Source organism: Zingiber officinale, chromosome 6B (genome assembly GCF_018446385.1).
Source record: "Zingiber officinale cultivar Zhangliang chromosome 6B, Zo_v1.1, whole genome shotgun sequence".
NCBI classification, from domain to species: Eukaryota; Viridiplantae; Streptophyta; class Magnoliopsida; order Zingiberales; family Zingiberaceae; genus Zingiber; species Zingiber officinale.
The window spans coordinates 13170845-13194765 of record NC_055996.1 but is presented as its reverse complement, the minus strand read 5'-3'; the positions used below and the strand labels follow the sequence as shown (position 1 = coordinate 13194765).

At 35.9% G+C, this 23921-nt stretch overlaps 3 protein-coding genes and 1 long non-coding RNA gene across 8 annotated transcripts; 2 read left to right on the top strand and 2 right to left on the bottom strand.

Moving 5' to 3' along the window:
• Window positions 1-5230: 5230 nt before the first annotated feature.
• On the bottom strand, window positions 5231-9068 carry LOC121992026 (TOM1-like protein 1). Its single transcript, XM_042546140.1, has 4 exons — window positions 8893-9068; window positions 7511-8070; window positions 6171-6413; window positions 5231-5845 (listed from the first exon to the last, which is right to left on the bottom strand). Exons 2-4 carry the CDS (start codon window positions 8027-8029, stop codon window positions 5435-5437), a joined length of 1173 nt encoding a protein of 390 aa, XP_042402074.1. The 5' UTR covers window positions 8030-8070; window positions 8893-9068; the 3' UTR covers window positions 5231-5434.
• A 489-nt stretch (window positions 9069-9557) lies between these two features.
• LOC121992025 (inactive poly [ADP-ribose] polymerase RCD1-like) lies at window positions 9558-15513 on the top strand. Of its 2 annotated transcripts, none has more exons than XM_042546138.1 (7): window positions 9558-9731; window positions 10899-12150; window positions 12333-12574; window positions 12666-12742; window positions 13576-13755; window positions 13841-13936; window positions 15186-15513. In XM_042546138.1, exons 2-7 carry the CDS (start codon window positions 11078-11080, stop codon window positions 15252-15254), a joined length of 1737 nt encoding a protein of 578 aa, XP_042402072.1. In that variant the 5' UTR covers window positions 9558-9731; window positions 10899-11077; the 3' UTR covers window positions 15255-15513. The 2 variants fall into 2 exon arrangements, with proteins under 2 accessions (XP_042402072.1, XP_042402073.1); XM_042546139.1 differs by having other exon boundaries at window positions 9558-9750.
• LOC121992027 lies at window positions 13936-14835 on the top strand. The gene is made up of 2 exons (XR_006114802.1): window positions 13936-14068; window positions 14131-14835. It is a non-coding gene; the product is annotated as an uncharacterized LOC121992027 (long non-coding RNA).
• Window positions 15514-15937: 424 nt separating the features above from the next.
• Window positions 15938-21908, bottom strand: LOC121992024 (lysine-specific demethylase JMJ706-like). 4 transcript variants are annotated; one of them, XM_042546135.1, is made up of 11 exons: window positions 21552-21908; window positions 20314-20677; window positions 19447-19603; window positions 19154-19373; window positions 18968-19021; window positions 18811-18890; window positions 18437-18714; window positions 17916-18311; window positions 17602-17826; window positions 17360-17511; window positions 15938-16557 (listed from the first exon to the last, which is right to left on the bottom strand). In XM_042546135.1, the coding sequence occupies exons 1-11, from the start codon at window positions 21609-21611 to the stop codon at window positions 16216-16218; spliced, it is 2328 nt and encodes a 775-aa protein (XP_042402069.1). In that variant the 5' UTR covers window positions 21612-21908; the 3' UTR covers window positions 15938-16215. The 4 variants fall into 4 exon arrangements, 3 of the variants coding, with proteins under 3 accessions (XP_042402069.1, XP_042402070.1, XP_042402071.1); XM_042546136.1 differs by having other exon boundaries at window positions 21609-21908; XR_006114801.1 differs by having other exon boundaries at window positions 16421-16557; window positions 17160-17511.
• Between the last annotated feature and the right edge of the window lie 2013 nt (window positions 21909-23921).

The following is a 23921-nucleotide window of genomic DNA, read 5'->3' as shown; positions in this document are numbered from 1 at the left end:
GATACGGTTAGTAAAAAACTTATCATGTTAATGACTTCAAAATAGTATATTCAAGATTTTCTTAAGGTGAGGACAAAAATCTGATGATGAATATGCTTTATAAACTATTAACATTTAAATTGGTATTCTATGCATTAGCTTGATAATGTAATAGGTCTTGTGATTCCAAGAGAAAATAATAGACTTGTTTCTTAGATAAAAATCTCCATGAAAATTCCTGTTCTTGGTATAAGCTTGTACGTGTGTTTTTGTTACATCTTTTTCCTTGTAGTTACAAAGCAATAGAGATTCATATCATATGATTTATGATATTATGTATATATGAAATTTACTATGTTTATATTGATAAATTTGTGAAGATGGAAATGGCGAGGCACATCATAGTGGACTCAAAGTTAGATTATTCAGCTACCTGTAATGTAATGGTAATTCAAGTTTACTTTATTTTTTTTTCCAATGCTATGCATAAACTATCACTAATTATATGTTTCTTTTCTTTAGGAAACACTTCTCATTCACTAGGATTAATCATGCAACGACGATTTCCATAAGCTTGTTTTGGAACTTAAACATAAAGGTACTTTGTTTCTCCATCGGACTACCCTACTAAACCAAAACCATTTTATGTAATTTTAGGATTATTATATGCATATTTTATGTAGTCCTGGTGAAATGAGTTGGAGAATTAATGTTGTGATGGATTGTTACATGTATATTTTTTTCATTTACATTGTATATTTTACATTCAAGAAGTTTTGAGAGATATATTGATTATATTTGCAAATTGGAATACTGGAATAAGATATGTGCAAGGAATTAATGAAATCTCAGCAAGGAATGAATAAAATACTTAATATAGATTTCTTGCTTTCTAATTTTTTCTACTTTTCTGCAAAAATAAACACACTTAAGTACCTTGAAAACATTTGTGTAGTTTGCTCGATATTTATATTTCCATCAGCTCATTTGATGTGTCTATGTCCATTTTCTAAGTTAATGTTGCTACATACATTTTATATGAAGTTTATGTTTCATCACTCTTAAGTATTTTTAAAGTTTATGTTCCTTTTATTGAGGGACTTTCTGTAGTTGCTACTTAGATTTTCTAAACTAGTAATCCTTTAATGATGTTTGTAGTTATTAGATTTATAATCTTATTTATGGTTTTATATTTTTCATGCCATGTGTTGAAACCAAAGATGGGTTAAAATGAATTTGCGAAACTTAAGAGGTTACACCAGCAAGACTTTACATCAATCTGTTAGGTATACAATTATAATTTCTAATTTGCAATATATATATTTATTTGAGCAGGAGTTCTCAAGGATACTGGAAAGAACATCGAAAAGTTAAAAAAAATGAGGCTTCAACATATTAAGAAGCAATAAGAGTTACAGTGTTGCCTCTTCATCAACATCTAATCAAAAAATCTCATATTGATATGTTGCTCTACCTTTGTTTTATTAGTGTTGTTACTTGTTATTATGTTGGTTGCTTATAAATTTTTTTCATAATGTTGTAAATATTATTTTGGAATGTTGAAAACTTTTATATTAAATTTTAATTTTAAATTTTATATTTAAATAATTTATAATACTAGAAAATTTTATATTAATTTTTTTATTTTTATCTAAAAAAAGATAATGGTTTTTCACCTTTGTAAAACTATTGTCTATACTTTTAAAGACAATGATTTTTAACTGTTACCTTTGAGCATCCCCTTTAACAACATGATCTTTAACAATAGTTCTAAAGGGGCTACAACAACAGTAAAAAATTATTGTTAGGATTTTTTTCTTATAGTGATACAACTTAAATCATAATACATTAAAATGTATTAATCATGCAAACTATAATACTGGATATAAAAAATAACAACATGACATATATAAATGTCTATTAACTAATTTGTAGCAACTAAGTAGCTAACTGTCTAAGTAGCTACTACATGTTATAGCAACTAAATGTCGAAATAACTGCTACACGTTGTGATAGCTAGGGCTTGTACGTTGTAGCATAAATCATAATAATATATATTAGAATTAGAGAGAATTACAACTTAAATTGAAATGACTTACTATCAAATAAATTTAGGAAAATGATGTTTGATAAGTTTCCTACAAATTATATAACTAAAAAATGGTAAGAAAAGGTTGTTTAGAGTGTCCAAGTAGTTGCTACAACGTATAGCAGCTAGCTGTCGAAGTAGCTGCTACATGTTGTAGCAGCTACTGTTGAAATAACTACTACACATTGTAGCAATTAGGGATTGTACGTTGTAGCATAAATCCTAATAATATATATTAGAATCAGAGGGAATGACAACTTAAATTGAAACGACTTACCATTGAATGAAATGTGAAAATTGAAACAACATAAATTTACATATTTGTTGTAAATTATATAACCAAAAAATTAAATTTTATCAAAAAAAAATTATTAACATTGTAAGATTGTATATTATAGGCTTTAAAAGCTCTTATTGCATCATGTTTACTCTCGAAGGACTAGTGTATAGTATCCTCAAACGATTAACTTGTGTAGATGATTCTATCCGCGTGTCATAAATACCTGGCTGACACGCAATAAAGACAACATATATTTTTCCCTATATTAATTAAATAGACCATTTAAAATCACGTATAAACAATATATTAGGATTAAAGAGAATTATAAATTAAAATAAAACGACTTAACAAGTAGCTGTTACACATTATAGCAGCTAAATGTCCAACTAGCTGCTACAACGCGTGGCAGCTAAACGTCGAAGTAGATGCTACACATTGTAACAGCTAAATGTCTAAGTAGCTACTACAACTGTAGCAGCTAAATGTCAAAATAGCTGATACATGTTGTAGCAACTACTTGAACATTTAGCTACTACAATGTGTAACAACTAAATGTCAAAGTAGTTGTTACACGTTGTAACAACTAAATGTCGAAGTAGTTGTTACACGTTATAGCAGCTAAATGTCCAAGTAACTGTTACAATGTATAGCAGCTATTTGGACAATTAGCTACTACATGTTATAGTAGCTAAATCCTAATAATATATTAAAATTAAGGGAATTACAACTTAAATCCTAATAATATAGTAAGATTAGAGGGAATTACAACTTAAAATGAAACGACTTACCATTGATTATGAAATATGGGCAGTGATGTTTGATAAGTTCCCTGCGAATTATATAAATAAAAAATGATAAGAAAATATTGTTTGGACTGTCTAAGTAGCTACTACAATATGTAGTAGCTAAGGCTTGTACGTTGTAGGATAAATCCTAATAAAAAATATTATACAGAGTTAAAAAAATAAATAGTGGAGTGGAAAGACTTATGATCGATAATGGAGAGGAGTGCTAAGCAAAGCAGCGTCGACTATATTTACAGTGGCAGTTTAGGGAGTTTCCAGCCAGCTCGAGAACACACATACGACTACTTAGGTTGCAGCGCCTTTGCTTTGATTGTCGGTAGGAGCAAGATAGAGCAGAAGATGATGGCGAAGGAAGGAGCGAGAGCGAGGAAAATTTAAATTTAGGAAAGCCAAGAGATTAAAAGTCGAGGGCTAGGTTTTGAATAGAGGGCGAAAGGGGAGAGAGAATAAAATGAATTTAATAATACAAAGAAATCAAGCTATCAACGCTACATAAGTGTGTCGCTCACGGTTGCGTAGGAGGCATCGGGCAACATATCATTTATGATCTCATCCGAAAGAGGTGGAGAGTGGATTGTTGATGATGTGGCGTGGCTGACATAGCTGAAGAACTCCGAGAATTGCTTGGTTGGAAAACTCCAGGAATCGCCTGTAGACAGTAGTAAAGGGAGGAATGAAATCGTCAGTAAGCGGACTAGGGTTCCCTAGTGCAACTACTCTGAAGATTAAGTCAGAAAATAGTCGTGGCACAAAAATAGAAGAAAGGGCACGTGTGTGGATATGTGTGCATGTATCTACACCAGCGAAAAAGAACCCCCTTTTATAATACCCCTCACAATCCCTGCATTTAATTAGACATTATCCTATTGTCAAACAACTTGTCACATCACCATGCTTACATTATATCCAATAGTTACATCACAGGTATCGGGAGGGTATGCTACGTATCTATCTATCCACGGATACAATCCTCTGCCTTTCTGACAAGCTCACATATTGTATTAATGATGAGATGAGTTCACGAGCTGGGAGGCCTATTAGGTTGTTAACCAGAAGATAAGCCATTTGCAAAGAGCTCATTCTTTTATGAGGCTTAAATGGGCTACAACGATATTCCCCGAGGAGGGCGTAAAGTCTAAGGATGACCCAGCGAGCTAGTGTGGGGTCCTTTACGGTCAATCTAACGGGCAGAGCGACAAGGAGAAAATGGGAAGCAGAGTCTCATAGGGGTCCAACAAAGCCAGAAGTGGGGTCCCTAAAGAGTCTGTCCGATCCACTGAATCGATCGGGAGAAGATGGATCCGATAGAGCTAAGAGTGGGGAATTTAGAGAGCTTGTCCAATTGACAGAACCGATCGAGAGAAGACGAGTCGAGCCAAGAGTGTGATCCTTAGAGAGCTTGTCTGATTGACAAAATCGATCGAGAGAAGACAAGTCCAACAAAATCGAGGGGGGACCCGTAGAGAGTCTATCCGATCGGCATAATCGATCGAAAGAAAACACTCCTAGGTCAGCAACTAGGCCATCTTAGACTTTGATTAGCACTCATACTAACATGTTGGCCTCTTAGGCCCCACTGAGAAGCCCTTCCATATTCACCTCATCAAAAAAATAAAATAATATATATATATATATATATATATATGACAACTAGAGGTGTAATCAAATCGAGTCGAACTCTTAAATGTTTGAATTTGACTTGTTTATAATCGAACTGAATTTGAACGTTATTTAACGAATATATTCATGACTCACGAGCTTATTCAAACTTTTATCGAGCATAAAAAAAACTTAATAAATATAAATTATAAATTTAAATATTCATTAAAATTAAATTATATATTTTAAAAAAATATAATATTCTTATTAAAATTTACAATTTTATTCTAATAAATAAATTTAATATATTTATCTATATTTTTCATAAATAGAATATAAAATCTATAATTTTAATATCAAAATTATTATTATTTTATTTAAAAATTGATGCATGAGTTTATTAACGAATATGTTCACGAACTAAGAAATCGAGTATTATAAAATTTGAACTTAGTTTGTTTATCTTAACGAACCTCATTAAACGAGTTCAAACGAATTTTTATTAAATCGAACTTCGAATAACTCATAAACGACTTGGTTCATTTATACCCCCTAATCACAACCAAAGTAAAATAGGATAAGTTAGAACACATTTCTTTTTTCCTTAGTTTTCTAAAATAAAGCAACACAAGACACCATCAGAAGTAGACTTGTACCTGTAAACAACAGGAAGATAGATACTTAGAAGGTGATCAGATTATCCTTCTGTTGCTTCTTTTTGGGATCTTGATCCTCGGATGTGCTGCCTCCCTTGGTGCCAAAGATCATCTCGTCAAGGTTCTTCAGGGCGTCATCGTCGCTGCTTGACTTGGTCCTTGAACCAACAGGTTTTCGGACGAGGGCATCTTCTCTACTGACACGAGGAGAATCTTCGGGTTCCACAGCGACCGGTATCATTGCTGGTTCAGGTTCGGATTGTACCAGCGGAGGCTTCTTCAGCTCTTCATACTTAGAGAGGACCTTCTGGAGCTCATCGTTGATGTTCAAGGCCTCGAATAGAACTACTTCATTGTCAGCTGCGGTCTCGATGATTCTCTGGACAGTGTATTGGCTTTGTTGGCATTGTAGGAAGAGGGTTTTTGTCAAGTCGTCCTGCCCATAAACAAAGTATCAGTGGAGAACAACAGAGTGAAAGGGCCTTCCTGCCATTAGTGGAAAATAATAGAAGGAAGAGGGTATTTAGGAGAGCTTGAAGGCTCCAACAATGCAACACCATTGAATGATCAGACCGTGTCTCAAATATCAGACGACAAACTAAACTAAACTAAACAGCCTATATACTACTTATAGAAAAAAACTGACAAGTGGATGAACAATTTATGGAAGCAAGATAGTCAAAACGTTACACAACCTACACACTGTAAAAAGATAAAGAGAAAGTGTAAGGAAATATGCATATACTACCAAACTAACTCACCTGAAGAGCTTCTTGATGAGGTGAGGAAGAGAGAACTGTTGACAGAAGTTCAAGACTGTTGTGAGCAACATCAAATGTTTCCTTTATCTGTTCAGCTGTTAAACTAAATGTGGGTACATCGTCATAAGTCTGTTGTGACAAACTGTCATCTGCTTCGGTCTCTGTAACTGAACGTGGAGTAAAAATTGGACCTAAACTTTCGTTATCTCGTCCTGGAAAATGGATACCTCTAGATTTCAAGCTCTACGAGAAATTAAAAAAAGAAAAGAAAAGACAGAATCAGACATCCAGGACCATTCAATCTAACATGAAATGAAGGAATGCTCAGTAATCAAACATCTAAAAACTCAACAAATCAATTTGTGAATGATTAGACAGCATTAGCCAGATGGCTAGAGAAGGAATATACTACAAGATTGTTCATAAAATTCTTTTATCAATTACAAAAAGCATTGAAAAAGGATGCTCTAAAGAGAGATACCAAGGATGAGCTCTCTTGGTTTTCATCAAAATCAAGCATTTGTTGGAAGACGGATGAACCAAAGTTCAGGAGCAAAGGTAGTCCATATTACCAGAAACACCATGGTAACTGTCAGCACTATAAACTCGATCTAGAGATTACGAGAGTGAATCTTTGCAATGCAGGAAGGGAATGTATCACTGCTTTGAAAAAAAGAATAATGATCAAAGCTGTGTCCTGTTGAATGTTGTTCGGGGGATAACATAAGGAAACTTACAAACTCCACCAATTTGGAGATAAAGGCCAGGCAGAAGGTGTTTGAAAGGGTACTGTAGAGACAAGTGCAATATGACCATTTTTGAAGCAAGAAATAGCACATCTAATTTTCAGTAAACAAGTAACAGAAAATAATTTGGATAATAGCCGTAAACAAGTAACAGAAAATAATTTGGATAATAGCCGCAGTGCTTTGAAAAAAAGAATAATGATCAAAGCTGTGTCCTGTTGAATGTTGTTCGGGGGATAACATAAGGAAACTTACAAACTCCACCAATTTGGAGATAAAGGCCAGGCAGAAGGTGTTTAAAAGGGTACTGTAGAGACAAGTGCAATATGACCATTTTTGAAGCAAGAAATAGCACATCTAATTTTCAGTAAACAAGTAACAGAAAATAATTTGGATAATAGCCGCAGTGAACAGACTCTTGAATAATGGTGTCATGGGCAAATGATAGACTTTGTAGCACCCAACTTGCAATATAGGAAACTACAAATGCTGCATTACAAATGGAAGATCAGAAAACTAGTAAGCATAATATTGTACCACAATGTACAATATCTAACAAAATAACTAGATGTATTTCTTAAAGAATTTTAATACCTTGTAGGTTTCCTCATAGACTGGTAAATACCGGAGCTCATCCCCAGACTCTCCCCATGCTTCAATCATGATAAGAGCTTTATTCCTGTTATTTACAACAGTCTGAGGATCATCAATAAGTTTGACCATCTCATCAAGGATGCGCTCTGCAGCAACCTCTGAGAAAGCCTTCTCACAATTTTTTACACAGGTCTCAAGAAGGACTAAAGCAAGGTATTGAACCCTGGGATCCTTCAATATGATCCGTTTCTTTATGCCACGGATAAAGTCAATACTGTTGAAATTTTCACTGTTAATCATGTCACAGATCTCAAGGTTAGCAGACCAGTCAGGACCATCTAAGTTCTCCGATGTTGCCTCTTCCACGATCTTCTCAGCTTGGTTCTGACCTTGGAATAACTCCTTCATCTTGAAACTCATGGAGCTCATGCTGTCTTTCATTTTCCTGCTCACCTCAGCACCACCAATTTTCAAACGTTCCCCAAAGGAACTGACTTTATCCATCAAATTGTCACTCATTTTGGTACTCCAAGCTAAACTTAAAAGTCAGTGATTGAAGCCTAGGATTAAAACAAAGGCAACAGAGAACTCGACGTCATACATTCTTAGCTTCATACAACAATAAAGAGACACTAAAAATTGAGTGACGCAGAAATAAAACATTTACCAACTGATTTGATAAAAAGAAAAAAAAGTTACCATAATCAACTAAACGATTTTTGTAATCCTATAGTTTAATACAAGAAAATTTCCAATATGCATTGAGTACTTGGAGAATAAAGCGGGGAAAAAAGACAAAAAAAAAACAAACTTAATCACGAAGAAAGAACAAATTCGCGATATCCATGATATATAAAAAGGAAGGAATCCAGATCCATTTTAAATGCCACAAATTTGACGTGACGCCACTCTGATTTGCTGGATTCCCTTATGTACACGGGAGTAAAGAGCCAAAATAATAAACAGGAACAACAAATGGAAAGAGTATAGGCTGTATAGCCGCATTTGCCACTTGCACGCCAACGGCACATCATCTAGGGTTTATGAGGCATTAAAATGCTGATTCCGGGGGGAAAACTTAATCTTTCCCCTCAATAAGCAAGCAATCAAGATTCTAAAGAGGGTGGGCCACTGATGGACGAAAACAAAGTCCAGATTCAAAAGGGACGAGAACCCACAGACTCGAGATTAAAACCCACAAATCGCATGCCATGCGGAGAGGTCGATTAACAAAAACAAAGCTAACAAAAATCAGTCCTTTCGAACCCTCCACAAGGAACGAACTAATATCAACAGAAGCTCCGGTAGTTCAAACGATCGGAATGTTTGCTCGCTGGAAATTAAAGCAACAAACCAGATCTGCCGAAACAAACATAAGTTACCTGGAGATCGAGCGGCAACGCAAATGAACAAAGAAGTTGGGAGCAAAGAGAAGACGGCAGACGTCGTTGCTTCTCCTTCCTCTCTTCCGCCGCGGCCTCTCTCTTTCCGCCGTGGAGTTGGAAGACTTCGACGCAAATCTCTCTTTCCTAATCATTTTTCAACAACTTATTCTGCACGGTCTCCAAATTACCGTACACTGCATCAACGGTGACTTTAGGTGGGGCCAACTAGATCTTTCAATGGAAGGTTGGGTATCCCGATAGGTATATAAAGCTGATGTCTGAATAGAGAGACATGTGGACGTGAAAGTTGGTTAAGCGGCAGATATGGGCCGTTGGACATGGTCCTAATAGGCGATAAATGGGCCGGGCCAAATCTAAGTCGGTTACGCTCTGGTAGAAGTCTTCTCCACCTGCTTCACATGGTCAACCGTCGGTTTAGGTCATTTCCAACCAGACACGTGGCCGATCCAACGCTGCATGACCGTGGAAGATATCCTGCCTGGCTACACAAAATGGACTCGATCAACGGTCCGTGCTCAATCTCGTGCCTTTCTGACCTTCATCAAATCGATCTGATCCGTCCGATCGCAGTACGTCGGCGGGGTAAAGTTCGCTTGCGTTTGGCGCAAGAAAGCGGGGGCCGACCGTCCACCGTCCGATATATGAACGCGATCTCCGTCGACGTCACGCGCTCGGTCATCTCTCTTCGATTTCTCCCAAATCGAGAAGGGCTGGAACCCTGAAGCCACACGCCGCCTTCGAGATCGGATGCGAGAGAGAACCCTTCTGCCGCCGAAGATGTGTCACCTAACTGTGTATCTTTTTTGCTTGTCCTGGTATCGATCCAACTCTTAGGTCTGTTTCTTCAATTTGTGGTTTTTATTTCTTCTTTTGGGGAAGGGGATTCGAATCGCTGCAGTTCTATGCTTTATTCGTGGTTGATCCTGTGACTTTGGATTTTTAACAAATTGATTCGGATTCTGTTGAGAGTCACGTGGATGCATGAGTTAGAGTTAATTTCTTGAGGCTATTTGCAAGGGAAAAGCTACGATCTGGTTGGAAGCAGATTGAAATATAGTGATCTGGCGAGGAAGCGAATATTGGTTTTATGATCTTGATGCATGTTGCTTGAGAGGTCAATTTTTATTGGGAAATTCACATGAATGATCCTTGACCGCCCGAATTGCTTAACTTTTTGGTTTATTTTAGTATCATCTGTTCGATTTCTCTCAATATCATTATTTTCTACCTTTCTTGGAAAAGTTATTTTGTTTACCTTACTTTTTGTTTGATTGATTTTCAATATTTTAGGCTTCTGTCTTTTTTCTTTAATTCTCTTTAATTTTATAGGTAGGTAAGTAGTTTTCGGATTTGTGTTTTTTGTTGTTTCAAGTATAGTTGCTTTTTGGTGGAGATAAAGAATGAACTTCCACTATGTTGTATGCTAAATTTCTATCTAGTGACTGGTCTCATTCCATTTATATTTATGATTTTGAGTTTAACCTTTTTTTTCTGTTTTTTCTGACGCTTCTAGCTGCTGCCTCCTACATGGTAGGAATATATGTTTGATTAAGATATGAATTGTTTTTATTCTCTATCACGTGCAGTGGACATGAATTCGATAATACTCAGATCTGTTGAAACTTGTGAGAAACTAGATGCGGTATATCTTTGATGGCGACAATTTATGCCACATCTAGCTGTCTTTAGATCGTGTTATGACCTGATAATTATAGATTAAAGCATATTTTTGCCTTACTGGGCATGGGGTTGAGATATTACAGTTGGAGAAGAATTTGGCTGTATGCTGATTTTTTGTGAACTCCTAGTTATTTGATATCTTTATCATGTAAAACTAGATTGCTTTCATCTTTACAGCTACTTTGGTTGCTACTGAGGCGTAACATTATTTTAAATATTTCTTTTTATGCAGTTTCATTTAACTTTTGATGCCTTATTAATTTAACACATAATAATAATAAGATCAATGTTGTGGATTGCAGGGTAGCCTCTGGTGACAACTCTGCTGACTTCAATAGCTTCGATGATGAGATTTTTAGTCCTGGTCTTGGTCAGAAGTTGTAAAAATTCTGTTCATTAAATTGCTAAACAGACTACGTGGATACAAGTACGCCAGAGAGTATTATTAGTCAGGTGTTTGCTGCTTTTTCTGTCAGTAAAAATGGAACACCAGAACGGAAAGGTATTGGTTAAAGGGAAAAGGCATGATCTCAAGAGGAAGAGAGATTATTCTGTTGCTTTCAATGCTGATGGCCATGGGCCTATTGCAGGCCAATTCTCTGCAAGAGCTTGCATGACATCTGAGAGCAAAGCTAGCATAGGCTGCTGCCTGGGCAATCACATTCTTAAGAGTTATTGCAATTTCACCAAGAGTGTGTTACCACAGCGTGTGCTGCTTTATGAGAATGATGAATGGAAAGATTTTCCAGCAAAAGTCGTTAATTTGGTTAAGGAAAATTTCAAATTGAAGAAGACAATTACTGAAGCAAACTACCAGAGCCAGCAAATTTTGTTAGATTTCATTCACTTGGTTTTTATCAACCTGCAATCTGGTTTGACGAAACCTATAGCTTGGATTGACGAGTGTGGAAAATGCTGTTTCCCAGAATTATACACTAATCAGTACACCTCAAATAGGTGCTATAAAACTAGCAAAGAAGATCTTGCTCATACTTGTTCTAAACCAAATGAAGCACATGTAAAAAATTTTAATCTCCATATGTCCATTAGTGCAGCTGAAAGCTCAAGTTCAGTTGCTGATGATGAGGTTTTGCAAAATTTCAAGCGGGTTAAAAGTGAACAAATTTCTGCCACTTACCAGGATAATTTTGCTGAAGCAGTGGGTGAAAATGAAATGGGCTGTGCCTTCCATGTAGATATCCCTGATTTTGGAACTCATCTTCAGGTCCCTGTCGGTGTGCGTCAACTTAATAGAGCTGTGCAGGAAATGTTACTGCAAGGATTAGGCAAATTAATTGACGAAAAAGACATTGTTGAAATCTATAGGACTCCATTGACAAATGTTTTAGGCCAAGTTCGATTTAACCTCTTCAAAGCACACGTTGAAACCACAAAAAAGATTCGTGGCAATGCAAATGTCCGTTACGCATGGCTTGCTTCCTCCAAGGATGTGGTGGACGAGATGATGTCTCATGGGATTCTGAAGCAACCTGTGCAGAAACGACTTTATGGAAATGGACTTCATCTTGCCCCTGCGAATTGCTCTGATATCTGGTAAGGCTTCATATGCGACTACACTCTTCATGTATCTGTATCTTGAGGATTACCACTAATTTCCCTTTGTAAAAGCTGCCAACTGTTTCTTAGGTGTATCACCAAGTGCTTTCTCAATTTAGATTTTTTCTTTAATAATAGCCCATTATGAACAATAGCTCACTTGTGTATGCTGTCTACAGCGCTAGTTTTGCAGACGCCGATGAAAATGGTCTTATCCATCTTATGTTGTGCCGCATAATTATGGGGAACGTGGAACTCATTCATCCTGGATCTGAACAGTCTCTTTCCACTAATGATAATTTTGATACTGGCATAGATAATCTTCACAAGCCAAAGCATTATATCATATGGGATACTAATATGAATACCCATATCTATGCAGAATACATAGTGACATTTAAAATGACCGACAAACTTAAAGGTATTCACATAACTAGGAAATGATTGTGAAATATTTTTCCTTGATCTTCTTTTGGTGAACCTGTAATGTTTGAATGTTAATGTGATTTCAGCATTTTTGAATTGGAAAGAAAGTGAATCTCATGCTTTTGCCATCCAGAATTCTAGTTCATCCGACTGCTTATTACAGGTACCTCTCAATGATTATGTAGGATGTTTAGTAGAAGATCAATGTTGAGGAATTTTTATACATGATCACATGATAATTACACACTTTATGATATCTATAGTATATCTGTATCTCTGTATGATATTGTCAATATTGGTTACTTTGTTGTGACATCCATCGTTTATACACTGGTCATACTTTACAGACACTGCACAGGAAATTTTGTTTTTGTTTTTTTTTATCGTTGACTTTCACATGGTACTTCTACATATTTAATTTGTATATGTAATACAATTTAGGATAATAGATGAATACTAATTGTTACTTTTTTTTGTAAAATCCATTGTTTATGCTTATAGCATAATGTTATAATTGATACTTGTCTTCTTTTGATTGTGGAGTTGCATGCAACCACCTTTATCTATTGTATTCTATATGATCTCAAATTTTAAGTACAATGTGATAGATGTTTTTTTATCTAATAAGTAGGAGCTAGGAGAATTAATTAATTAATTATTCTTTATTGGGTTATGAAAACATATTCTAAAACTATGGACATATATTGAACTAGTGTCTGTATCTTTTCACCTGTATATTCATATTGGCTATTTATATTTATCATTTTATCTGTTTGCTGGTTTTGAGGATGGTGGAAATCTATTTTATGTTTTTCTAGATCATACTTTTTGGGGGCACTTGCAGTAACAGCTGATATTATATCAAAATGAATTAGAATGCCTGATTAATGACCCAACCAGTTTCCATATTTTAGTCATGCTGCCACTTTTTCTCTCTTTTTGCTAGTACGCGCGTTGCTACTTATTTGTATTGGTTGTTATTTCTTTGAACTTCAGGACAAGGCTTTCCAATCAGCTCCAGATTTTGGAAATCAATCTCAGGTTCCAGTGGCGGGCAGAATTCCAAAAGTTCCAACTTCTCCATGGATGCCCTTTTCAGTGTTGTTTGCAGCAATCTCGACAAAAGTGCCTCCTGAAGACATGGATTTAGTTCACACACATTATGATGATTTTAAGGTCTGACGGTAGTCAGTTGACAAGGATATTTGTTCTTAATTTACTCAAACTTGATATGTAATTTTGTTTCTTCTGCTTTCTTCAGAAGAGAAATATAAGCCGAATTGACTTGGTTAAAAAGCTAAGGCAGATAATTGGAGACAAATTATTGGTTTCGACTATTGTGAGACTGCAACACAAGGTTAGGCATTTTCTCTTTATTGAAGCACTGCAACATGAAGGGCAGCCTTGGCGCCTGGCGCAACAGTAAAGTTGCTGCCATGTGACCTTGGGTTCGAGTGAGTCGCAGAAATAGCCTCTTGCAAAATGCAAGGTAAGACTACATATAATAAACCTAATGTGGTCTGACCCTTTACCGGGCTCCCGCATCGGCAGGAGCTTCGTGCACCGGGCTACCCTTTGAAGCACTGCAACAATTGTTGGTATCCCAGATTTAAATTGTTTTCTTTATTGAAGCTTTAAGTAGGATTGGTTGTGCCTTAAACTGATTGAATCATTTGTATTTTGGTTTGCCTAGTTTCTCATTTATTTTTATCCAAATCGCTTCATTTGCATATATATATATATATATATATATATAATATAGATTGTCTGGATTGATCAGTTTGGGGCATGCCAAGCTTGAGGCTTGCTTGAATCTCAAGCATCTCTCGCTTGAAATTAGGCATATAATCTGTTATCAATATGATGCAATGTATTTATCCTGATAAGAATTTTTTTTGCCATTGTTAATGTGTATCCTTCCATTTGTGCTCTAATTTAGTTTTATAACTTTCCCAAACTTAATTGTCTCGATCTGCCACTACAAGAGACTCAGTTGGACATGAGTTACTTGAATAGGAAAACTGAAAATATTCATCCTTTAGAAAATGGCAAACCTGCAGGTTATTTTTGTTTTTTGTGTGTTTCTATGGAACTAAGTGTCACCTTTATGGGCAATATCTTTGTGGTTTCTTTTCACTGATCCCTAGATTACTACTGGCACACTCCTAAATATATAAGTGTGCATGTATGTTGATTTTGTGTTCGAAGGAATAGATCTGACTTTAATTAAGCACTATGAATCCTTTGTGGCAACCACCCAAAATCGGAAACCAGATTTTTGAGGATGGGTATCTGGTTCTTTTATGGAGTCGTAGTGCAGAAAATTCTGATTATGGTCACCTATCATATTGTTCAAGTCCTTATGAAACTCTAATTTCCAAATAGGTGTTGTTTTAAATTGATAACATTTATAGCAATTCAGGCCTAAAATAAAATTAATTTCTGTAAAAAATTGTGTTTACCTCTTTCTCCAATTGTCATGGTAAATGATATTTCCGGGAATGTCATCAAACACTTATCAAAACTATGAAAGAGTAGCTAAACTGCCACTACCATTTTTCAATACTCGATCTAATACAACTTGCTTTTCTGTGTCTAATCTGCAGCCACCACCTATGGCTAAAGACAGATCCTGGTCACGAAAGTTACAACCTCAGTCTCAAGATGGATCATGATGTGATAAAATTCCAGCCTTTTCTTTTCGCAAGCTATCACAAACACTTGTTTGAACCATGTATCGGTAGTTCCTGTGCACCATTACTGTAACATGTTACCTTAAGGAATTTTATGTTGTGGTCTGCTAAGAACAATGGCAACTTCCGCATGATTTCTGGTCTTCTCTCAATTGTATCCGTCTGTTTTCTTTCCATCCACTTTACTGCCCTTGTCGTAGAGTGACAATACTTTTTCGTGCTACAATGAGCTTGTTCAATATTTTGTGAGTTTGAATGGTTACTTTCAGGTGCCACTGGTAGGACTTCTCAAGCCGGTGGGCAGAGATAGGTAATAATAGGTAGTATTTCATAGATACATCAACCCTTCACCAAGAGCACTTACATGCAGCTTATATGTCTCATATTCATAACAAATTTTCTCTATGCGTATTCACAGCGCGCATATGCATCAAAATGGATCAGGTTCTTGGAGCACCAGCTGAATTTTGACTTCAATATCAACACGCTACAATAGTTTAATTGGGGTATCCATTGGAGTCTTTAAATACTTAATCCATTCACTAGCTTTTTGGAATCGAAAACCATTCAGGCTATCAAAAATATTGATTTATCAATAATCTTCAGCGAGTCTATCAACAAAAAATTACACAGGTCAGATGTATCCTGGGGACTGTTAAGTCACATAAAAGAATCAAAGTAGATGGGAATATTAGCAAATGATAGTTTTTGACTCTTAACACAAAATACAATTGTGGTTGAGAATAATCAAAATTAATCGTGCAATCACCTTCCTTTGGAGGTCTGCACAAAAAAAATCAATCATGTGAATTGATCTTGCTCCAGGGTGTTAGTAGATTCATATGTTGGTTGACTCTTTGCTCTCTTTGCTGGAGCAAAAGCTTTGATTAGAATCTTAAGTTAGATATGCTCTAGGTTTGAACTCGTTATTGCACTGATTTAGCTATGGCTTTCTTCGCTGCAATACTTCAGAAGGCATGCGGCTGGTAGCGGTGTCTTTGCTATTGGCTCCATTAGCAGCAGGTGACATTCTAACTTTCAATCGTGGTGCGTGAAGTTCATTGTTTTGGTTCAGTTTCAGCTTCAATTTTCTGATGTGAAGTGATGAGAATTTGGAGGATTCTGATAGCACCAATCCACGAGAAGCCTGGCTTGAAGAAGGCTTGTGTTTTGTTACATGACTTGCTGATGTAGGATCATCTAGTGTTATCGATCGATTAGATCCTGATGGTACTGCAGGGAGTTGTCTTACTGTTGGGCAAAGCTTCTTCAACCGTTGAAACCCCTGCAAGTTCAAATGTCCATGGAAACTGCAACTTACAACTTGGGAAAACAAGATTAGCTACGAAAAACTGAATTGCGGATCAGAATAGCACAAGTAACCAAAAGCAGAAAGTTGATCATGTAACAGAACAAAGAGGCAATTAGATCACTTAAAAATAAATTCATTCATTTTCTACCAACTTTAAATCGTCCCCACACACACTTATACAAGAAATTGTCCCCACAAAACCAACCTAAAAACTTATAGGACGATGGAAAAACGTCTAAAAAAGGGCAAGGTAGATTCTAAACACGAACAAAGAATAATTTGTTCTTACATGGCTAGCTGACTTAAAATCATCACTTGTAATAGAAAGAATAGGTCAGGCTAGTAAAAATCATCACTTTGGAAGATTTCTTTCATTTAAATTTCATAGCACGCACGACTTGCATTTCTAAGACTGATTGCTTGTTTTGAGGTTTCTTCTACTACCATCATAAGAATCTAAACAAAAAATTTTAATATGCACTGCAGAGAAAAGTTGTTACATAAATGTCTTACTTAAGCGATAAAGGTACAAAGGAGACAGCACAACAATAATTAACAACCAAAATGGTACATACAGCTAGATATGTTACTCTTTAAAAGAGTGCTGGAGAAATCTTTCCAATATCTTATTTCATTCTGTCTTCTTCCTCGTAGGAAACACAGAAATTAACAATGGCAACCCGAGGAAGGAGCAGATTAACTTACTGCATTGATTGTGTTTCATGTGAAACTGAGGAAGAAAAAAGGAATCAAATATCAAGAAAATAACGCAAACCTGGTGTCCCTGGTAACCTGAGCAAAGTGTATCGCCAATGGATCTTTTCTGTGATTGATTTGAAGGCCGGCGCTTGACTCTGAATATTCCAGAGTCAGAATCATCATCATCATGGATAGCAGAAGTATCAGTAGAAGCTGGTTGATAATTAACTGCATAGAAATTTAGAATCATTGCTGCAAATTGGCACAAACTGTGTGGGTTGATGGAATATATTTTTTGAATATTAATTTAACATGTACCGTCAACTTTTATATCACAATAAGGAAAGTATCCGTCCTCTTCAGCGTCATAGAATGACCGTGACCATAAATAACGGTGGTCGTCTTGCTGATTCAGACTTTGAATTTCCTTAGCAATAGCATTCTCCTGTTCAAAAGTTCTTGCTAGGGCTTCCAATTCCAGAATGTCTCCCCTCATATGTACTATGCGGTTGTTGTTGCAACAACAGCTTCTGAGCTCTCTCTCTTGACAAAAAAATGGTTAGATGAATAAATTATACTGTACTATACCACAAAAAATAACAACAAGTTTTCTTATCGGATCAATATCATACCGTGGCGCAAACAAATAGGATCATTGCTGCAATTACATATAACATGAGAAACATAGCAGTCCCGTCTGCATATGCTACACAATACATTCTGTAACTTGATGCATGTGCGGGATCCTAATTTCATCAGTGTCCACCGGCAAAAATGCTGGAACCGCATTAAGTATATAAAAGAAAGTTTGACATTTTGCTGGGATGTGGATTCTTCAGTTGAAGGGACGTGGATTTTAGGATCTGAAGTTGACAATTTGTTGGAAAGAAATTGTGCCTCCCTACATAGAAGTTCTTCATGAGGGAGCAATGGCATTCGATTGAGAAGTGCATACCGTTGGCTAGCCATATTACCGAAAGGAAACCAATCACCAATTGCAAAGTTCACTGCTTCACCACAATTGAATCCTAGAGATGGAAAAAAAGGGGAAAGAATATATTTCAATGATTCTTTGACAATAATAATGACATACAAAAGAAGAATGTAAATATAAAAACGAAACCCAAAATGGAGAAAGGAGCAAACTCCTCACCGTGACTGAATCCACTGTGATAAGCTCTAGGAAAGGTGATAATGTATTCTCCAGGTTTCTGTACAGCTTTATAAACAGGAACATTCCTTTCTAGTAGAATAATGGGTGGAAACATAGTGGTCTTCCTAAGAAGTACATCAAAAGCAGCATCTTCTCTTTCACTCTGCAAAATATCAGAATCATATACATGATTCTGGGCCACCTTTTCAAAGTCTGGAGCAGCATGGCCAGGGATACCGTACCATGTTTTGGAAGCTCCGCAATGATGATAACTAACACTGGAAGAATAGAACAGACCACAGCATAAGTCATAGAACTATTGATTCGATAAGAAACAAACAAAAAAACTAGCAAGGGTAGCACAATTCCGCTACCTATACAGATAGTGATCTTCTACATGCCAAGCAAACATACTGAAAAGCATCCCAATGTAAAGCATGGGATCTGTTACACCCTATCACGGACCAGAAACAGTTTAAGAAACTAAGAGCACATAGAAGAAACAAACTGCAATAAAAGGTAAATGCTTACTGGAATAGGAGCCACAAGATGTCGCAGAATAGACTTTGATAGCCGTGAAATTTTCTGGAAGTGAAGAATATAATAAGGTAATTGGTTGAGCAAATCCAGATTACACAAGTAATGTATCCTGGTAGATTTAGTTTAAAGTCATGATTGGATTAGATGTCTACATAAAAGGGCAAGATAGATCAACACCTTCAAGTTCCAATTGCTCTGTCCAAGTTGATCTTTAGGGGATGACGAGAAGGCACTTCCCTCAATATCACAAGCATACTCAACCATATCTGTTTTACCAAATGCAATTTCATGCCAAAATTGCTCTTCAATAAACTTAGCTGGGAGACATCCAGTACTAGAAAATTTTCGAGAGAATTCCTTGTTTGCCATTTTCTCAAAATCCCGAAATGTATACTTCCTGAAACTCATCAACCATTACCATACATGCAAGACAGAAAAATTGATGAGCCCAATATGATTAGACTACTGACCTTCCACTCATGTAGAAGGTGACCATGTCATCTGCAGCCCACTCAGCAAGACGAAGAGGCTGCACCTTAGTAGTAAACTTAAACCCAGTTAGCTCTTTCATCAAGACAACACCAGCAGGAACTGAAACACTTAATGGTGAAATGATCTTACAGATACCTGCATGATATCAATGAATTGAGATCCAAGCAATAAGTTTAACTTTATCAAATCCATGAGACATAGTAATTTTCATTTTTTGTTTTTACATATTATCAAATCCAAGGAACCTATGTTTATGATACATTAGCTCAAAAGATGAATCCATCATACAAATTCGAGAGATATGTTGTCTAAGTCTTGTTTTTTGTTTTAAAGGTACCAAAAGAGGCCTAAGGTATAGAAATGTATATGCTCTCTAAGAATCATAAGAATTAGTTATGGAGCATATAGTCTATACACTGCAGGGATGCAAATTGAAAACTGCACCTCGCACCACTGCACTGCTCCATTGTCATCCATAAATTTCACAATAGAAAATTCATCAATATAATCAAATTCTACTTGTACACTCGGAGCCTAGAATATTTACATACAAATAAGCCAACCTATGCAAAATTACAATTTTCCATAAAAAAGTTGCATTATCCAATCTTTTGTGTGAGATTATACAATTAAAACACATGAAAAGCCTTTAGTTAGAAAAGTATAAAACAATAATTCTTTTTCCAATATGCACTGCTAAAGAAGACAAGTAACATTTCACCTCAGCAACCATCAAAAGACAGTGACAAATTATGACCCAAGTTTCAGAGAGTGCAGCAATCAACAAATTATAATGCATTCAGTTCTTTAAATACAATGGCTCAAAGAAAATCATCACATTGTACCATATTTTGAAGCAATAGAAGAAATGCGTTGAAGATAATCAAGTGGATTCTCAAACTCCTCAACTGAGGGGCAAAAGACAGGACATTCTGGGATGTTTTCAATCCATTGCAAGTCTGACGATTCAAATTTTTTCACTGGGTGCTTAGAAAAAGCATCCTTTGAAGATCCACTGACATGAGAAAATACATCGACATTCCCATGAAGTCTAGAACCACAAGATGCTGGAGTTCTTAAAGCATCACCTCCACTTCTAGACATTGAAGCAATAGCATTGATATTTTCTTTTACAGTGTCAGCCCTTTTCTGCTTTAATATTCCCAACTGATCATTTGCTACTATAGACAAGCAAGACCTTCCTTCCACCTGTTGAACATCCAAATATACAAATGGCATAAAACAAAAATCCTAGAATAACTGTAATAACATACCAAAAACAACAAATATTTGGCAGGTAAGAAACTAATCCTTGTCAAATGTCACATCAAATGATTTTCACTTTGGAAGGTTAACATAATAGACATAAATCATCTTACATACTAAATTATATATCTTACACCAGCTGAAGGGGAGAACAACCAATTAACTCTGAAGCAAATCCAATATACCACCTTAGACCTTCATTTGCCAACAAGGGCGCCACAACAAAACTAAGGAAATACAAATGTGTGAAACTATTTAAATTAGAGTGCAAATATAAACTGTCAGATCATAATATCCCAGTTCAAGGTGCCGGCAATAACTTAAGCAGGTACAGAATGAGACTTGAAAGGAAAATGACTAGTGTTAAAAAGCCACCCCAATAAAATTCCTCATCAAGATCTCAACTTCCCATCCCCTTTACAACCTCTAGCATCCTGAAACGGTTTAAAATAAAGCCCTTTCTCTCCTATTCCTCGCAATTTCATAGCATTTAATTTTATTAATCTTGCATAACTTCATGATTGCGATCTAATTCTACAAGAACAACCCACAACCAACAAGTCAGACACAAAAGCAGAAAGTACAAGCACAATGTACTAAATCTATTTGAAGAGACCAACCCTTCATATTCCCTAAGATCCAGGTCCATGTTAGGTTAGGTTAGGTTAGGTTCGTAAATGGCGCATCAAATTAAACAGTAACCAAACAAGCAGAAAAAAAAATAAAAAACTGCTCATGTAAAAAAACCGAGTCGAGATCCCAAATAATTCTCATGCGGAAACAAAAGGAAAAAAGAGGGGATGAATCCAAAACTCGCCGTCTGATTCAAAGAGGATGGGGGCAAACGAAGGACCCCAAGATCTTCTCCATTTACCATCTCATACTAATCTGATTCTGGTCTAGAACCCTTCACAATCCGCCAACGAATCAAACAACCAAATGCCGAAACCCAGACGGCGCAGCGCCAAGCGAAGCCCTTTCTCTCGGAAAGGCGAGAACAGGGAAGGGCCGAAAACGAGGCACGGCAGGAGGCCGACCTCCGCCGGCGAGGAGGGGGTTTTCCGGCGAGCGGAGAAGACGAGGAGGAGGGAACGGCCGAGAGAAGGAAGAAGTTGTTAGGAAACGGAGAGAACAAGTAAACGATACGCTTGTTTCTAGTAAAAATAATAATACTTTCCCTAAAAGGCAATTCTATATTTTTGCTTAAATACGAAAAGCAGAGTCGTTGGTGGTGGTTCGGCTGAATTGGGCGGTCAAAATTTAATGGGCCGGACCGGGTTGTCTTTATTTGGTCTAATTGGATTATTTATTAATATAAGATTATCATGTTTGGATAAATAACTTAATTAAGAGTTTGTTTCATGATAAATAATTTGGTATGAAAAGGGGTAAAAATGCCCAACGTTGAAAAAAATATTAAAAGGACAATTAATATCTTTTTTATTTTAAAAATATTTTTATTCTAGTATTGTTATATCATTATAAGGGCATCCACAGTCTTTAAATCTATTAAAGAGGTTTATGCTCTGCCACATCATTATCATATCAAAAAATAAAAATCTTATTTCTTTTAAAAATCACTCTCTATTATCATAAAAACCTCTCTCTTTTAAAAACTCCACTTCTTTTAAAATTTTCTCTCTATCATTTTTTCACTATTTTTTTTATACCGCCCAAGATTTTGATATAGATTTATAAAAAAAAATTATAAACCTCACCTATGTAGTGAAGGAAGAGTTTATATTAAAAAATTTATAATATAAATTACATGCTATAAATTTCTCAATGTAAATGTCCTAAGTAATTTTGATTAAATTATTTTATGCCATTTTAGTCATATCAAGGTTGCTATAATAGTTGTAGAGTAATTTTTACTAAGTTGAAAAAAATATTTGACTTTATTTATTTCATAAATTTATTATTAATCTTCAAAAAAAGACTAATAAAATTAAATTTTATTAGATAGTGGTTAAAGAAAAAGTTGTTAAACTCTTTTTCCTTTTTTCCAATGAAAAGTATAAATGGATCTAGTTATAAATTAAGCCACTATGGCTTCACTTTACTAGTTGACTTTTGTTGACCACCATGCAGCCATTTTGACTTCTCTCCTTGTCCACATTAGGGCATGTGCGTTGACTAATGAACCTACTCCAAACTTGGATATGGTTCTTGTCCTGTTAATTTGGATAGAATCTAGAGACGCCATGTTACTTGTGAAGAAGGCAGGTGGCAATTAATGGAAGGTCTCTCGCAAAACAAAAGAACAAAAAGGAAAGCTTCATTTCCATGCAAACAAAAGGTTTTTTTTCTTTTTAAAGTTGACATTAATTGGGCTTATCGTCTATTAATTTTAAAGTGATCCGTTGGATCCATCTAATTTACCATTAGAATAAATCAAAAAATATTTATAGCTCCATCTAATATTTCTATATCAATTATTTATTAAAAAAATCATCTATTAATTTATCAAAATTAAGATTTAATTATTAGATGTTTAGAAAATTACGAAGGCATACTATGTTGGGACACTTCGGAGCTAGAGGGAGTGAATACCTCGATGCGCTTGTTCGCTTGCTTCATATTTGTTAATTTGCGGCGGATAGAATCGAAGTCAAACTCTCAAATGGCAATAAGTAAATTTACTTGGTATCCATCTCAAAAAAAGATGACTAATCCAATAATCCACATACGACGTACTCTCCACTATGAACTCCTTCTTGGAACAACCGAAGGCGGAGAAGCTTCGTACAACACAATAATAAGAATACAACTCTAAACAAGGAGTAAATGTAAAAATACAACTCAAGACCTCTTCTTGCTTGATCTCTTGTTGCTTGTGGATGCCTCTGGACAAGTTGGAAAGTGCTACAACACTTGTCTTCCAAAGCTTAAGATCCGACGAAATGTGTAGAGAATAATCGTGTAAGCGCTACTTAGAACAGTGCTCGAAAATGTTGGATTGGGTCGCACTTGAGAGGGGGTGAATCATGTAGTTTTCAAAAATCGGTCTTTTCAATGTTCAAATCAAAGTATGAACGTAGCATAGAATAAGCGACAAAACCATACAAACACAAGCGGTTTACTTGGTTCGGAGCCTTCTATAACTCCTACTCCAAGACCCAGGTCTCGCAGATCTATCAATGGGTAATCCACTAAAATACCTCTTCCGGTACCTTCGGAAGAGGAA